This window comes from Kogia breviceps, chromosome 4, assembly GCF_026419965.1.
Source record: "Kogia breviceps isolate mKogBre1 chromosome 4, mKogBre1 haplotype 1, whole genome shotgun sequence".
Classification (NCBI taxonomy): domain Eukaryota; kingdom Metazoa; phylum Chordata; class Mammalia; order Artiodactyla; family Physeteridae; genus Kogia; species Kogia breviceps.
Genome location: NC_081313.1, coordinates 76,199,618 through 76,217,229, shown reverse-complemented (window position 1 = coordinate 76,217,229; position 17,612 = coordinate 76,199,618). Strand labels below are relative to the sequence as shown.

At 40.0% G+C, this 17,612-nt stretch overlaps 1 protein-coding gene across 13 annotated transcripts in view; it reads left to right on the top strand.

The window, feature by feature from the left end:
- The window catches only part of MCTP1 (multiple C2 and transmembrane domain containing 1), a 540,048-nt gene that overhangs the window by 329,194 nt on the left and 193,242 nt on the right, over positions 1 to 17,612 (top strand). For all 13 annotated transcript variants that reach the window (XM_067031360.1, XM_067031359.1, XM_067031357.1 and 10 more), the window contains one exon: positions 16,641 to 16,827. In XM_067031360.1, coding sequence (XP_066887461.1) covers positions 16,641 to 16,827 — 187 coding nt within the window. The remainder of the gene's footprint in view (positions 1 to 16,640; positions 16,828 to 17,612) is intronic.

Genomic DNA, 17,612 nt, shown 5'->3' with positions numbered 1-17,612 from the left:
ATTTTGTATCCTGCTACTTTACCAAATTCATTGATTAGTTCTAGTAGTTTTCTGGTAGCATCCTTAGTATTCTCTATGTATAGTATCATGTCATCTGCAAACAGTGACAGCTTTACTTCTTCTTTTCTGAAGAAGAAGTAAATTTTTTGGATTCCTTTTATTTCTTTATTTTCTCTGATTGCTGTGGCTAAAACTTCCAAAACTATGTTGAATAATGGTGGTGAGAGTGGACATCCTTGTCTTATTCCTGATCTTAGAGGAAATGGTTTCAGTTTTTTACCATTGAGAACGATGTTGGCTGTGGGTTTGTCATATATGGCCTTTATTATGTTGAGGTAAGTTACCTTTATGCCTACTTTCTGGAGGGTTTTTATCATAAATGGGTGTTGAATTTTGTCAAAAACTTTTTCTGCATCTATTGAGATGATCATATAGTATTTCTCCTTCAATTTGTTAATATGCTTTATAACATGATTGATTTGCATATATTGAAGAATCCTTGCCTTCCTGGGATAAACCCCACTTGATCATGATGTATGATCATTTTAATGTGCTGTTGGATTCTGTTTGCTAGTATTTTGTTGAGGATTTTTGCATCTATGTTCATCAGTGATATTGGCCTGTAGTTTTCTTTCTTTGGGACATCTTTGTCTGGTTTTGGTATCAGGGTGATGGTGGTCTCATAGAATGAGTTTGGGAGTGTTCTTCCCACTGCTATATTTTGGAAGACTTTGAGAAGGATAGGTGTTAGCTCTTCTCTAAAGATGTTTGATAGAATTTGGCTGTGAAGCCATCTGGTCCTGGGCTTTTGTTTGTTGGAAGATTTTTAATCACAGTTTCAGTTTCAGTGCTTGTGATTGGTGTGTTTATATATTGTATTCCTTCCTGGTTCAGTCTCAAAGGTTGTGCTTTTCTAAGAAGTTGTCCATTTCTTCCAGGTTGTCCATTTTATTGGCATATAGTTGCTTGTAGGAGTCTCTCATGATCCTTTGTAATTCTGCAGTGTCAGTTGTTACTTCTCCTTTTTCATTTCTAATTCTGTTGATTTGAGTCTTCTCCCTTTCTTCTTGATATGTCTGGCTAATGGTTTATCAATTTTGTTTATCTTCTCAAAGAACCAGCTTTTAGTTCAGTTGATCTTTGCTGTCATTTCATTCATTTCTTTTTCATTTATTTCTTTTTTTTTTTTTTTTTTTTTTTTTTTTTTCATTTATTTCTGATCTGATCTTCATGATTTCTTTCCTTCTGCTAACTTTGGGGTTTTTTGTTCTTTTTTCTCTAATTGCTTTAGGTGTAAGGTTAGGTTGTTTATTTGAGATCTTTCTTGTTTCTTAAGGTAGGATTGTATTGCTATAAACTTCCCTCTTAGACCTGTTTTTGCTGCATCCCATAGGTTTTGGGTCATCGTGTTTTTGTTGTCACTTGTTCCTAGGTATTTTTTGATTTCCTCTTTGATTTCTTCAGTGATCTCTTGGTTATTAAGTAGTGTGTTGTTTAGCCTCCATGTGTTTGTATTTTTTACAGATTCTTTTCCTGTAATTGATATCTAGTCTCATAGCATTGTGTTCAGAAAAGATACCTGATATGATTTCAATTTTCTTAAATTTACCAAGGCTTGATTTGTGACTTAAGATCTGATCTATCTTGAAGAATGTTCCATGAGCACTTGAGAAGAAAGTGTATTCTGTTGCTTTTGGATGGAATGTCCTAAAAATATCAATTAAGTCCATCTTGTTTAATGTATCATTTAAAGCTTGTGTTTCCTTATTTATTTTCATTTTGGATGATCTGTGCATTGGTGAAAGTTGGGTGTTAAAGTCCCCTACTATGATTGTGTTGCTGTTGATTTCCCCTTTTATGGCTGTTAGCATTTGCCTTATGTATTGCAGTGCTCCTATGTTGGGTGCATAAATATTTATAATTGTTATATCTTCCTCTTGGATTGATCCCTTGATCGTTATACAGTGTCCTTCTTTGTCTCTTGTAATATTCTTTATTTTAAAGTCTATTTTGTCTGACATGAGAACTCCTAGTCCAGCTTTCTTTTGATTTCCATTTGCCTGGAATATCTTTTTCCATCCCCTCACTTTCAGTCTGTACGTGTCCCTAGATCTGAAGTGGGTCTCTTGTAGACAGCATATATATGGGTCTTATTATTTATCCATTCAGCCTGTCTATCTCTTTTCGCTGGAGCATTTAATCCATTTACATTTACGGTAGTTATCGATATGTATGCTCCTATTACCATTTTCTTAATTGTTTTGGGTTTGTTATTGTAGGTCTTTTCCTTCTCTGTGTTTCCTGCCTAGAGAAGTTCCTTTAGCATTTGTTGTAAAGCTGGTTTGGTGGTGCTGAATTCTCTTAGCTTTCGCTTGTCTCTGAAGGTTTTTATTTCTCCATCGAATCTGAATGAGGTCCTTGCTGGGTAGAGTATTCTTGGTCTTGGTCATATGTTTTTCCTTTTCATCACTTTAAATGTGTCTTGCCACTCCCTTCTGGCTTGCAGAGTTTCTGCTGAAAGATCAGCTGTTAACCTTATGGGAGTTCCCTAGTATGTTATTTGTTATTTTTCCCTTGCTGCTTTTAATATTTTTTCTTTGTATTTAATTTTTGATATTTTGATTACTATGTGTCTTGGCGTGTTTCTCCTTGGATTTATCCTGTATGGGACTCTCTGTGCTTCCTGAACTTGAATAACTATTTCCTTTCCCATATTAGAGAAGTTTTCAACTATAATCTCTTCAAAGATTTTCTCAGTCCCTTTGTTTTTTTCTTCTTCTTCTGGGACCCCTATAATTCAAATGTTGGTGCGCTTAATGTCCCAGAGGTCTCTGAGACTGTCCTCAATTCTTTTCATCCTTTTTCTTTATTTTGCTCTGTGGTAGTTATTTCCACTATTTTATCTTCCAGGTCACTTATCCGTTCTTCTGCCTCAAGTTATTCTGCTATTGATTCCTTCTAGAGAATTTTAAAAATTCATCTACTATGTTGTTCATCATGTTTGCTCTGTAGTTTTTCTAGGTCCTTGTTAAACGTTTCTTGTATTTTCTCCACTCTATTTCCAAGATTTTTGGATCATCTTTACTATCATTACTCTGAATTCTTTTTCAGGTATACTGCCTGTATCTTCTTCATTTGTTTGGTCTGGTGGGTTTTTACCTTGCTCCTTCATCTGCTGTGTGTTTCTCTGTCTTTTCATTTTGCTCAACTTACTGTGTTTGGGGTCTCCCTTTCATAGGCTGCAGGTTCGTGGTTCCCATTGTTTTTGGTGTCTGCCCCCAGTAGGTAAGGTTGATTCAGTGTGTTGTGTAGGCTTCCTGGTGGAGGGGACTGGTGCCTGTGTTCTGGTGGATGAGGCTGGATCTTGTCTTTCTGTTGGGCAGGACTGCATCTGGTGCTGTGTTTTGGGGTGTCTGTGACCTTATTATGATTTTAGGCAGCCTCTCTGCTAATGGGTGGTGTTGTGTTCCTGTCTTGCTAGTTGTTTGACATAGGGTGTCCAGCACTGTAGCTTGCTGGTCGTTGAGTGGAGCTGGGTCTTAGCATTGAGATGGAGATCTCAGGGAGAGCTTTTGATGTTTGATATTACATGGAGCCGGGAGGTCTCTGGTGGACCAATGTCCTGAACTTTGCTCTCCCACCTCAGAGGAAAAGGCTTGACACCTGGCCAGAGCAGCAAGACCCTGTCAGCTACACGGCTCAGAAGAAAAGGGAGAAAAAAAGAAAGAAAAAAATAAAATAAAGTTATTAAAAAATAAAAAATATTATTAAAAATAAAAAATTTAAAAGTAATTTTTAAAAAAGAAAGAAACAAGAGAGCAACCAAACTAAAAAACGAATACACCAATGAAAACAAGTGCTAAAAACTATACTAAAAAAAACAAAAAAAACAAACAAAAAAATGGGCAGACAGAACCCTAGGAAAATGGTAAAAGTAAAGCTAAACAGACAAAATCACACAAAGTCCACTGCCTCAATTTTGGCATGATTCGTTGTCTATTCGGGTATTTCACAAATGCAGAGTACATCAAGTTGATTGTGGAGATTTAATCCGCTGCTCTTAAGGCTGCTGGGAGAGATTTCCCTTTCTCTTCTTTGTTCGCACAGCTCCTGGGGTTCAGCTTTGGATTTAGACCTGCCTCTGCGTGTAGGTCGCCTGAGGGCGTCTGTTCTTCGCTCACACAGGACGGGGTTAAAGGAGCAGCTGATTCGGGGGCTCTGGCTCATTCAGGCTGGGGGGAGGGAGGGGTATGGATGCGGGGCGAGCCTGCAGCGGCAGAGGCCAGCGTGACGTTGCACCCGCCTGAGGCGTGCCGTGCCAGGGAAGCTGTCCCTGGATCACAGGACCCTGGCAGTGGCGGGCTGCACAGGCTCCCGGGAGGGGAGGGGAGGTGTGGATAGTGACCTGTGCTCGCACACAGGCTTCTTGGTGGCGGCAGCTGCGGCCTTAGCGTCTCATGCCCGTCCCTGCGGTCTGCGCTGATAGCCGCGGCTCGCGCCCGTCTCTGGAGCTCGTTTAGGAGGTGCTCTGAATCTCCTCTCCTCGCGTACCGTGAAACAATGGTCTCTTGCCTGTTCAGCAGGTCCAGACTTCTCCTGGACTCCCTCCCGGCTAGCCGTGGTGCACTAGCTCCCTTCAGGCTGTGTTCACGCAGCCAACCCCCGTCCTCTCCCTGGGATCCGACCTCCGAAGCCCGAGCCCCCCAGCCCCCGCCCGCCCCGGCGGGTGAGCAGACAAGCCTCTCGGGCTGGTGAGTGCTGGTCGGCGCCGATCCTCTGCGGGAATCTCTCCGCTTTGCCCTCCGCACCCTGTTGCTGCGCTCTCCTCCGCGGCTTCGAAGCTCCCCCCTCCGCCACCCGTAGTCTCCACCCGCGAAGGGGCTTCTAGTGTGTGGAAACCTTTCCTCCTTCACAGCTTCCTCCCACTGGTGCGGGTCCCGTCCCTATTATTTGTCTCTGTTTTTTTTTTTTTTTTTTTTCTTTTGCCCTACCAGGTACGTGGGGAGTTTCTTGCCTTTTGGGAAGTCTGAAGTCTTCTGCCAGCGTTCAGTAGGTGTTCTGTAGGGGCTGTTCCACATGTAGATGTATTTCTGATGTGTATGTGGGGAGGAACGTGATCTCCATGTCTTACTCCTCCACCATCTTGAAGGTCTCCCACATATAATAATTTTTGAAATATGTTTTTGTAAGTGTATACTCTATAACAGGGCTTTGTTTGTTTATTACAAAGATAATACTGGCTATGAATGAAAGAGCCACTTGCAAATCTGGAGTGTCAACACAGTGAAAACTATTTTTACACTAAACAGTACCCACTCCCATTCTCACTTGATCCCACATAGTCAGGCTTTTGCCCCCAACAATTCACCCAAACTGCTCTTGTCAAAGTCACCTGTGACCACCACGTTGCTAAATTCAATGGCCAGCGTTTAACCTACATCTTACCTGATCCAGCAGCTGCGCTGGACTTGGCTGATAGCTTCCTTCCTTAAAACAGGTTTTTTCAGCTGGCTTCCAGAACAGAGGGCTCTGTTTTCCTCTTACCTCGTCACATGCTCTTTCTTCATCTCCCCCGCAGACTTTTCCTCGTTTGCCTCCTGATTTAATTCTGAAGACCCTCAGAGCTCACTCCCTGGGCATCTTCTCTATCTATACCTGCCCCCGTGGTGCCTTCACCCACTCTTGTGCTTTCCATACCACCTAAGATTGACAACGACAAACATACAGATCCACTCCTTAACTCCACGTCCAACTGCCTGCTTGAAATCTCCATGTGGATGTCTAATAGGCTTCTCTAATTTAGCAGGTCCAAAACCAAACTTCTTACCCGCAGCGCCCCAAATCTGCTCCTCCATCAGGATTCTCTCTCGTTCGTTGCTAACACCATAAATCTTGGAGTCATAATTTATTCTTTTCTTTCATTGTCATCAAGTCCATTCAGCAACTTGCAAACTTCTCCTTCAGAATATAGTCAGAAATCACCCTTATCATCTCAATCATTCTGTTTCCTGTTGAAGCCACCGTCAGTTTCATGTGGGCAGCGGCAAAAGACTCCTGTTCTTCTTCCTTCCACATAACATCAATAAAATAATTTAACACCTCTGCTCAAAGCCCTGTAGTTGTTTCCCATCTCAGTCTGTGTACAACCAGTGTCCTCATAGAGCTCTCTGATGCTCCTGGTGATCTGGCCCTGCGACCCCTCTGCCCTGAACTTCTGCTACTTTGCCCCTCCCTCCCTCTGCTTTGTCCCAGCCTCTTTGCTGTTCCTCAGGTGCACCATATACCTTCCCACCTCAGGATCTTTCCCTCCGTCTGTGACACTCTTTCTTCAGGCATCCACGTGCCTTGCTTCTTTACCTTCTTGAGGTCTATGCACAAATGTCACATCAGGGACACAGCCATACCAACACTATTTAAAATCGAAACTTCTTTTCCTTGACATTATGTTTCTTCTATCCTGCTTTGTTTTATCCATCGAAGTAATCACCATTTGACATACTATGCATTTCACTTACTTATTTTATCATGAATTTTCCATCACTTGAATGTGAGCTTCATGAAGGCAGGGGTTTTTGAGTGCTTTGTTCATTGTGGCATCCTCAATACCTGTTAACGTATGTGACAAGTAATAGGTGCTTAATAAATATTTGCTGGATTTAAATTTAAATACCTGAAGTTTGACTGAATACTGGAAATTATGGCTCTTCCTTCTCTAAATAAATATAGCATTTGACACCTGATGTTAATGCAAAGGCAATTAGAACAGCATGCCTTAGTGGAAAGTACAAAATTTCAGTATAATTAAGAAAGATATTTGTATATAATTCAAAAGGGAGAATTAATGGATTAAAATGTCTAGGTGTCTGAGTAATCTTTGTACTTTAAAAATACTGAATGGTTGCATTTGAATAAAAAGAAGCCTATGCATTTACCAAGATACTTATAACTTTTTCACCATTATAATATCAAGTGGGTTAATGCCATCTCGTTGTTAAATTTTACACAAAAATAAAATTACCATGAATGGAAAGAAACAATAATAATAGTGCTTTACACTGTATAGGGCACTATTATTACATACATTAGTTCAATATTAGGGGGTAACAAGGATGCTTCATATTGTACCAATTTTGCCAGTGCAAAAAGTGAGGCAGGTTTAGAGGTATAGCAAAAAAGGAGGTTTAGAGATTGTTCAGCTAGTGTGAGTTTGGGGCGATTGATCTGAGACTCAAATCCAGGACTCCTTATTTTAAAGTCTATGCCCCTTTCACCTCGGTCTCGTATTCAGTATGTTCTGAAGCCATTAAGGGCTCGATAAAGTGCCAAGAAGTCAGTAAACCCACTTGGGTGGTGTGCACCGTACTGCAAGTTTGAACAACAAATTTTACCTGTCGCTGAACTACAGATTTCAAGTGAAGGTGAAATAATGTTAATCTGCGTGTAATTATTTAACTTTCTGATCACCTGCATTTTGGCAGGCAAGACAGACTGCCACCTTTATGATAATCAGCTAATAAATCCTCATGATTGTTACACTTTTATGCAGAACAGTAATCTGAACAAATTGTCTGCTGACAGCTGTGGTAAATTGCCAAGAATGAGTGCTGTCAGAGAACAAGTTGTTTTTATGAACGTGCAGAGTAAGTAAATCCCATGTCAAGCAATTTCATTCAGTTGGAGTTATTTGCAATCCACTATAGCAAGATTTATAGCATTATTTATTAGTGTGCAAAATGCTTTTTTATCTTTAAAGTGGCATTGATTTGGGGCACATATATTTTAGGTTAGTGGATTACTACTAACTTTATTGCATTGTGATCAGGACTGAAGCATTGGTACTGACCATGACAATAAAGTGCTATAGATGTAAACTTCAGTAGAGAGTTCTATTTCAACACAATTTTTATTACTAAGATAGAAGAAAAAGTTATCCCAAATGGGCAAGTTCCGGGTGAAGAACAAATGCTTTCAACCATAAAATAAATCTGTGACTCTATATTTAATGCCAAAGGAAAGAGAATGTGGAATGAGTACCTACTATGTACTATACATAGTACATGTATGTCTGTCCGGGTATAGTATGTAAAATGAGGAAAACAGCCTTTGACTTTGCATGTTAACCAAATTAATGCTTTCTTAAAGTTGAAGGTCATTGCGTTTGAGCATTTGACACTCTGTAGATTCTGATTTGCAGTGTTTCTTTTTTTTTTTTTTTTGCGGTACGCGGGCCTCTCACTGTTGTGGCCTCTCCCATTGCGGAGCACAGGCTCCGGACGCGCAGGCTTAGCGGCCATGGCTCACGGGCCCAGCCGCTCTGCGGCATGTGGGATCCTCCCGGACCGGGGCACGAACCCGTGTCCCTTGAATCGGCAGGCAGACTCTCAACCACTGTGCCACCAGGGAAGCCCTGCAGTGTTTCTTATTTGTGATATAAATACTACGGTGATTGTTCTACTTCCTATGTAAACAAGAGTAGGAGCAATCCTGCCTCATTATGAATTTGAAAGCACAGAGATAACTAGTCAGAAAATTCTTAAAATTCTAAACTGAAGAGAGTTTTTAATGAAATCTTTCTATTTCACCATTTTTCTTACTAAGGATTGAGTGAAATATTTTATTTAGGAGAGAGACAGTATTTCAGTAAAGAATGTCATTGATTCTTGTCTTGGTTTTTCCTAAATTCAACCTAAGCCAAATATATTAAGATTTTAATCCATTTTGTTTCATGGCTTACTATTTTTTCTTCTGAAGATTTTCTCAGAAAGTTTATACTCACTGCAGTATTTTGTCTACGATAGGCATTTCCAAAAACAGTTTCCATGCACCATGCAGTTTCCAAAGACAGTGTGTATATTATTAAATAGCTTACCTTCGAGGCAAAGAATGGGGAAGCTCCCAAGTTTGTAGAAGTATGCTCTGATAAAGCCATCTCCCCAAAGACAGTTGGACAGTGACAACTGCTGACAACAGAAAGGCAATAACTGCATTAGCAGTTAGTAATGTCAGAGGTGGCGTATACACTGCATAATCGTGAAACTTGAAAACACATTAGTGGTTACCTATTGAATTCTTTAAAATGCAAAGATTCTAAAGAATTATGTATCATATTGATTTATAATATAAGATCTTATACCATGTGTTTGTTTTACTAACGTAAAGTAGCTCTCATGCAGTAAATCTCCAAAAGCTTCCGAATTTTTTCGTTAAACTTGGTCCAAATTAGTAAAATGTGTTTTTAGAAATGACCCCCCACCAAAGAAATTCTATAGAGGCTTGTCTTCCTGTCCTGAAGGCTTCATTTTTAAATGTCCTCTTATCATGATGGCTTCGTAATATCATGAGCTAGTACTTCAGGGCACAACACACACTTAGAAGTTCCTTGTTAGAGGAGATGTAAATTTCTGTTGCAAATAGTCTTCCTGATAATTTTAAGTTGAATTTTGTTTGAATTCTTGCTAGATCTTATTATGCCACACTATTGGTTTGTAAATCAGAATCAGAGTGTAGCTGACAGACAGATGGGCTAGGAGTAAACGTGTCAACTCTGTGTGTTCTTGTTTATCATTCTGTTCACTTATGCTTGTTCAATTAGTATTATACTCAATCCACAGTTTCTTTCTTGGGATCTTTTATTTTTTTAATTTTTATTTTACTTTGGAGTGTAGTTGATTTACAATGTTGTGTTAGTTTCAGGCGTACAGCAAAATGATTTAGTTATAGATACACATATATCTATTCTTTTTCAGATTCTTTTCCCATATGGTTTATCACAGAGTACTGGGTAGTGTTCCCTGTGCTATACAGTAGGTCCTTGTTGATTTCCTATTTTATACATAGTAGTGTGTGTATGTTAATCCCAACCTCCTAATTTACTGGTATTTTTTAAAGCCACTGTCCATTTTGTGAGGATTAGTTCAGTTAAAACTAGATGATATAATCCGTAAGTCCACCTAACCGAGCATATATGGACAGCAATTCACTGAAAGCCAGTCAGCAAGTTCAGGGACCACTGTCAACCCCTCCATGTCATGCAGCTTCTCGTCCCTCAAAATACTTGCAGGTCACATGTGACATATCTGATGTATGGGCTACCAGTGTTAATGCATATATAAAATATTTATGAAGTTTGAATCCTGTCCTATTTTAAATTAAAAGATACATCCAAATAGGCCTAACATTTACTTCCTGTACCCCGTGTGTACATCAACGCTGCTAATCACAGAACTGTTTCATCTGGGTAAAACTATCATTGGTGACTGGTTTAGGCATGGCAGAAGGAAAGGCAGGGAGAAAAAGGTGACAAGAATACTGAAATTTTTCTCCTTGAAATTAGGGGAAAACGTCACCAAATAAATGTGATATATTCCTTTCATGTGGCTAAGTAATGCATATAGTTCTTACAATGTGCAAAGAATTTCAAGCTTTGCTATGGAAGTAAGTAAATGTGAGGTCTTGCCATCACTTAATTCCTCTGAGCCTCAGTTTCCCCATTTGTGGAATGAAAGAAAATAGCTCTCCAATCTCAGTTTTGAGTCTCTCTTGATTCTTCTATTGATGATTGATTGATGAGTTTGGAACAGACAGTACATTTTTAAATTGTACAATATCAATCTAAGGCATATGAGATAATAAAGCTACATATTATAATTATATAGTACTTTCATCTTTTCAAAGTAGTTTTTCATCTTTATTCCTGTGTTTTTACAATTCTATGCAAAGAGAAGGCATAAACGAGGAAAGCTGATGCACAAAAAGTTTGTAACTTGCTTGATATCACAATACTAATGAATAATTCAGCTTTGTTAAAAACTTTGGTGTTCTGAAACCCTGACGTGAACTCTGAAGCCAAATAACTTCACTAAAAGCAACAGACTAGGTCTGCAGTAGTTCTGGAAATAAGGATGTGAGAAACCAGCAGGCTTAGAAAGGGCTGAATCCCCCAAATTTAACAGAGGCCTAGCACACAGTGCACTTAATAAATAGTTAATGAATGAGTGAATGAATGAGTGTTGGAAAGAAATCAACCCATTTTCTGGGAAGACAATATAGAAATGGTAGCATGAGCACATTACATGCTAATCCTGGTTCTGCCACTGTCACGGTGGGTAAAATTTTGGCCTCTCTGAACCTCTGTCTCCTCATCCATAAGTATTTTAATAATTACAGAGCACCAACTATATTCCAGCTCTGTGCTAGGTGCCTGCCCTTGAGGTGTATCAGGAGATTGACAGGAAAAGACATTTCAATGAGAATTAGTTAAAAGTTAGCCAAGCAAACATAGGTAGATACATCATCTCAGGCGGAGGGGTTGCTTCATACAAACACAAAGAAACAGTTGAGCCCTAGCATGGATGATGGGAGAATTACAAGCTGTCAGGAATTACTTAAGTAGTAAGTGTAAGTCAACAAATGACACCCAAGCTGATGGTAGGTTGTGGAGTGCCCCATTGCCTTACTAAGGATATCTTATAGGTGGTGGGGAGCCAGGAGTGGGACATGGTCAGGTTTGGGTTTTGAACATCTGTAACTGTGGGGATTAAATTGTATCAATAATTTTTGCCTTTGACCAGGTTCCCTGGGAAACAGAGCTTGAGGCAGGGATTAGGTGCTGATACTTAATTGGGAGTTACAATCCCAGGTCCTGAGAGTGAGAGAGAAAGAACATGAGGCAGGGAAGACTAGGAAGTAAGGCACGGTGATATGTTACTGGGCTGGCCATGTTCCCTGTGTTTCAGAGACACAGTGGTTGCCCAGCAGGTGTGCCCACTTGACCACACGTGGATAGGCAATATGGAGAATCCTGCTTTGGAATGGTTTGTGAGAGGGTGGAAGGCATATGGGGAGTTATCTTCCCATCACCTATGCCATTGATCTAAGTTCACCCCATAAGGAGAAAACTTTTGCATTGTTTCATCTGGTTTCTTTGGCAGTTGATCAGGAAGCCAGATCCCATACTCCACAGTGTGGCTTTTTATCCAAGTGCAGAAGTGGCCTTAGAAGCCAGAAATTTGGGGCATGTGGCAGTTGGGCCTAGAGGCACAGTGGCAGCCAAGCGGAGTGCTCAGCCCATTTGGGCAAGTGAAAGTTAGGACAGTCCTAGGCCAGCCCTAGGTGGAAGACCTATGAGGACTCAAGCCCAGCCGATTGGTCACAGTGGTGGGATGAGGAGCAGCCCCTTGGAAAGACCCAGCCAAAGTCGAGGCTGAGGCAAAGCAGGCAGCTGAGGACCCAGGAGTTCCTTGTGGAACCCAGATATAAAAGAGATGTAAGGGAAAAAAAAAAGAGAGATGTAAGGGGAGATGTTCTTTGAACAAAAGAGGAGAATCCACACTCCCTTTTTTACTCCATGCATGGTGACCTGGATGCACCCCCTCCCGGTGCTCCTTAGAAGACAATTTGATATTAGGTTAGATTGTCTGCCTTCTGGCACCAACGCTCAGACTTTTTTCAGCAGGGTAGAGGCATAATACATCTGAGGAATATTTCATTGCCTGTAAGATGAATTTGTTCTCTTACCATTTTTTTGGTTTGTGGAATTGCAAAGAAAGGAAGATATAAACAAGGGTAAACATGGATAGAGTTATAATAAATTGTGGAATTTGAGGTTTTTGAGAATTTGAAGTTCATGTAGTTCAATTCCCTCATATCACAGATGAGAAACCTGGAATTCCAGGGGCTAAGTTGTCTTGGAAAAGGTCCCCCAACTAATTAGTGACAGATGAAGGGCTAGAACCAAGGGAATCTGATGCCCAGTCTTGGGCTCTTTCCCCTGTGAATGTGTCTGTGTATATATTTTTGGAGTTCATGAATTTGCTTCAATACTTTAAAAAATTTGCCTTTTCATTTTCATAACAATATAAAACCATCATTTTTTGCTTATTCTGAACTATCTGAATGATCACCTAGTATTTCTGTAACCAAACTACAGTGAATCCTTCCTTTGTTGAGAACATAATAGTAGAGGCAAGCCAAGTACAGGTGAATCTGCCTGTTGGACTGCTATAACCGAACACCATAGACTGGGTGGATGGAATTCAACAGAAATTTATATTTCACAGTTCTGGCGTTGAGAAGTCCAAGATCAAGACACAAGCACATTTGGTGTCTGGTTTCATGGTTCATAAACTGCTGTTTTCCTCTGTGTCCTCACATGACAGAAGGGGTGAGGGATCTCTCTTGTGCCTTTTTTATAAGGGCACTAATCCCATTCACGAGGGCTCCACTCTCATGACCTAATCACTTCCCAACCACCCCACCTCTTAATATCATCACATTGGGCACTAGGTTTCAACATATGAATTTTGGAGAGCACACAAACATTCAAACCATAGCCCTGGCCCCTAGTAATTAGTCCTGAATTCACTTTGCAGTACAGTATGTTGCAGGAGTTCCATCTTTGTACATATTTATTCAGTAACAACAAAGGAATAGCAAAAGCTTTTTCTCCACCATATTCCAGCAATAATCTGATTCGATACCCATTTAATGCAGATATTAGTGATGCTGACTTTATCCTGAAGTTAACAGGACAATTTTGCTTGGTTATCAGGTGACATTTTGCTTTAAATGGCATCTGAGGATTACTCCTGGGCAGAGTTTTTAGATGAATAGGAGATCTGAGTAACCTCAACTAGCAAAAAGCATCTTGAATTCATTAATGCTCTCTTTTCAAAATATTTGTATACATAGGCATTTTCTACATTAGAATGATTATAGTCAAAATTCTGAACCATTAAATATAGGAGAGAACCTGGGACTATTTCTACGAGTGTACCCAATATTGAAAATTTAGTTGCAGCAGAAAGGTATAATCCTTCCTATAGATGTGCAATGGTAATTTAAATTTTATTAGTTCCATAGCTTTTAAAATTCAATTTGTAATTTTTTCTTAGTTTATCGTCTTCTAAGAGCAATTACTTAACAGCATTCTTCCTAGTTCATACATATTTTTAAAGCATAAAAACAACACACTTCTGTACTTGAAACCTGAGTTAATGTGTCCTGTTCAAAAAAAGTCTGGAGGGCTTCCCTGGTGGCGCAGTGGTTGAGAGTCTGCCTGCCGATGTAGGAGACACGGGTTCATGTCCCGGTCCGGGAAGATCCCACATGCCGCGGAGCGGCTGGGCCCGTGAGCCATGGCCGCTGAGCCTGTGCATCTGGAGTCTGTGCTGCGCAACAGGAGAGGCCACAGCAGTGAGAGGCCCTAGTACCAAAAAAACAAAAAAAAACAAACAAAAAAAACAAGTCTGGATATCACCCCGTTTAAGAGCTGCCTCACATAGCACATTCCTCCAGGATGCACAATTACAGCAACGACAGACTGGTTAAGGAAAAAGCCTCGATCTTAGATTCCAGAGTGCTAGGTTCAGGTCTGGCTCTGCTAATTACTAACTGTGTATCTCCATTGATTCATGTGACTTCTCTGGCCCTCAGTTTCCTCATTGGTAAATTAAGGAGATTTTGAGGATCACAAATCCTTATGCCTATTGGCACTAGGTTCAGAATTAAGTGAAATAGTCCAGCTGTAAGTTAGACAGTATTGGGGACAATAACTCAGAGGACATTTGCTCTCTCTTTAAAGTTATTTAAATTGAAAATTTTTTAGCACAATAAAATAAATCTATGGACCAGCTTTGATCTGAGAGTGGCCAATTTGCAGTTCCTGGACTGCATCTTTAGAACACCTTCCCCAACTCTAAAGAATTAAATGCAATGACTCTAATATAAAAGAGGAGGAGGCAAACACCTAAATGAGCAGCACTTAATGGTAATAGGCATAAAAGGAAATCCTCCAGAAGGTTTCAATGCAGGCTCCGGACGCGCAGGCCTAGCGGCCATGGCTCACGGGCTTAGTTGCTCCACGGCATGTGGGATCTTCCCGGACCAGGGCACGAACCCGTGTCTCCCGCATCGGCAGGCGGATTCTCAACCACTGCGCCACCGGGGAAGCCCATCAATGTGTTTTAAGAGTGATGCAGTATCATACATAGGAATAGGGCATGAAGCAGGACTGGAAATGCATGATCAGAGTGAGTGAAAGACCCTTCTTGGTCCCAAGTTAACCAACCAAAAGTACTATCTGAACTGTCATCCCTGTTCAATTCTCCAGTGTCATACTCTCAATCTAGTCCAAAGATTCATTCACATTCAACAAATTATAGGTTAGGCACTGTGCCAGATGCTGGAAAGATCTGTAGAAAATCATATTCATGTTTCTCCTTTTTATTAGAGAATGCATTTGATTAGCTGTTCTTCACCATTGCATTTTTTAACCCTCAGTTTGTTCCAGGTATTATTAAGAACTAATTCCAATTAAAATTTGAATATTAAATAAGGCATTTGATATGTTTTTTCATCGTTTAGAATCTAAGGGGACAGCATGAGAGTATTTTGAAATGGATATTGTGTTTGCAGAAACAGTGAGGTTACTTGATATACATCCTAACTTTAGGAAGATGTTTTCCTGACTTGGTACAGACCCTAATTTCCTGCTGTCTCGATAGTTAGCATTTAGTGCATGCAGATTTTCTATCACTGACCAGGACGTTTCTCTTCTTCTTCATTTCTTGCATCTATATTCCTCTTTCTTCCAATTGTTTCTAGTCTGGCTATCTTTCATGTCATTTTTGATAGGCAAAAATAAAACATAAATGTCAAACTTTGATTCCGTTTCTAAAATCACTCTCACTAAAGATGTTTGAACTCAACCATAAGCTTTGAGGCCCTATTCACAGATGTTTAACTTAAAAGCAAAATAATAAACAATAAATAGTGTGAAGAATAAGAAGGGGCAAACATTTAATCTGTCCCTAATAGCTGACCACCCCTTGTTTATGACAATACCACATCTATTCTTATAATTGTCTATTTCCTGTTTCAAATGTCTTTTATTCATGTCTGCCCCCTTTCTCTCTGTTTATTGCCCTTGTGGTTTTGGTCACCACAGTATCTTTCTCTTCCAAATCAATTGACATTTTTATGAAAAGAGTCTCAAAGTGTTCATCTCTGAGGAGGTGATATATCGAGCATGGGTTGCCATACTATTAAAAAGTCTCTCTTCGGACAACTCTCGTACGTAACGCTTCAGCTATAATGTTTTCAGAGGATTTGTTTGTTTGTTAACTTAGATTTATGCAGTGTTCTATGAATAAATTGGCATGGTTTTAAAAATGTAAAATGTGTGACATCATCATAGTAAATGGTCTATTCCCTGCTTAATAACATTTCAGAACGAGGGCAAAACACCTATTGTTTTAGAGTGACACAAAAATTCACTCTTGGTAGTTTGCCTCTTTAGACAGCTCACATTAGTCTCTCTGTAAGCAAAGCCCCACTGATCTGGGCCATCTAGGGACTGAAAGCCCCTGCTGATTTATAAATATGGTGATAGTGGGCAGTAATCAAATCAGATAAGCACATTTTTTTGCGTCTTACAGGAAATAAGCAATTAGATACTTAAATAATCAGAGTCTGAATTTTGTGAAGTCAGCTGACATGAAATACATATGCTTCCAGTGGTCCAAATGGTATTTCCATTGATTTATTTTTCACATAGCTCTGAGCAGCATGCACCTCCACTGTTTGATGTGGCAAAAAAAAAAAAAAAAAGCCTTTTTCTAATTCAAAACATTTCTTTTTAGGTGCCAGATTGACCTGTCGGCTCTCAGTAGGGAACAGACACACAAGTTGGAGTTGCAACTGGAGGAAGGGGAGGGACACCTGGTGTTGCTGGTCACCCTGACAGCTTCGGCCACAGTCAGCATCTCTGACCTCTCCATCATCTCCCTGGAGGACCCGAAAGAACGCGCGGAGATATTAAAGAGATATGTACGTATGTAAGCCTCCTCCTTCAGGGTCATGAGTGACTAGAAGAGGTTGTGAGTAATTTACATGGAGTGACAGAAGTACATCTGCAAAGGTGTCTGACAGATGAATCAGCTAAAGCAGAAGGCTGGGCAGATGCAAATAACATGCATATCTTTGCAGAAGCACTTGGGGTACCCATGGATACCTAGACACCTGGTCTTCTCTCGACTCTCTTCCAGAGCAAGTTCTAGATTCTGAGATTCTCCTCAGTAATTTTATCACACCACAAAATTATCATGCAGGGAAACTTCCTGTAATGGAAAGTCGAGTTTATATAAAACTTTAAGATGAGTTCATTGATTATTTGTCATTGGAATTAAGATTTCTCTGTCTTTACAAATTTGAAATGGAGTTAACTGCACCTCCTTTTTAATTAGTAGGTTGGTTACTGGAGGATATTCACAGAAATAATTTTTCCTTTCAACTGCTTAGAAAAGCCTCACTTCATTCCTTTAATTTTAAAAAATCGAATGTGAAATATAATTAAAAGGAAGCTTTCTTACCTTTCGATCAGATGTGGAGTGATAGGGTGGCATAGTGAGTCACTAAAATAAGTACCCTTCTCAAATTTTATCAAACCCAAACATTCACAACCAAATCTACCTATTTCCCAGCATCCTCACGGTCTGCATTTCCCACCATGTAATTTTCTTGAATCAACAGAGAGGGGAGCTCTTACTCCATTGTTCTCTCTTAGTGAAGCCTCGAGAAAGTGAATGTCTCGGTACCCGTGAAGCTGGAAGAAA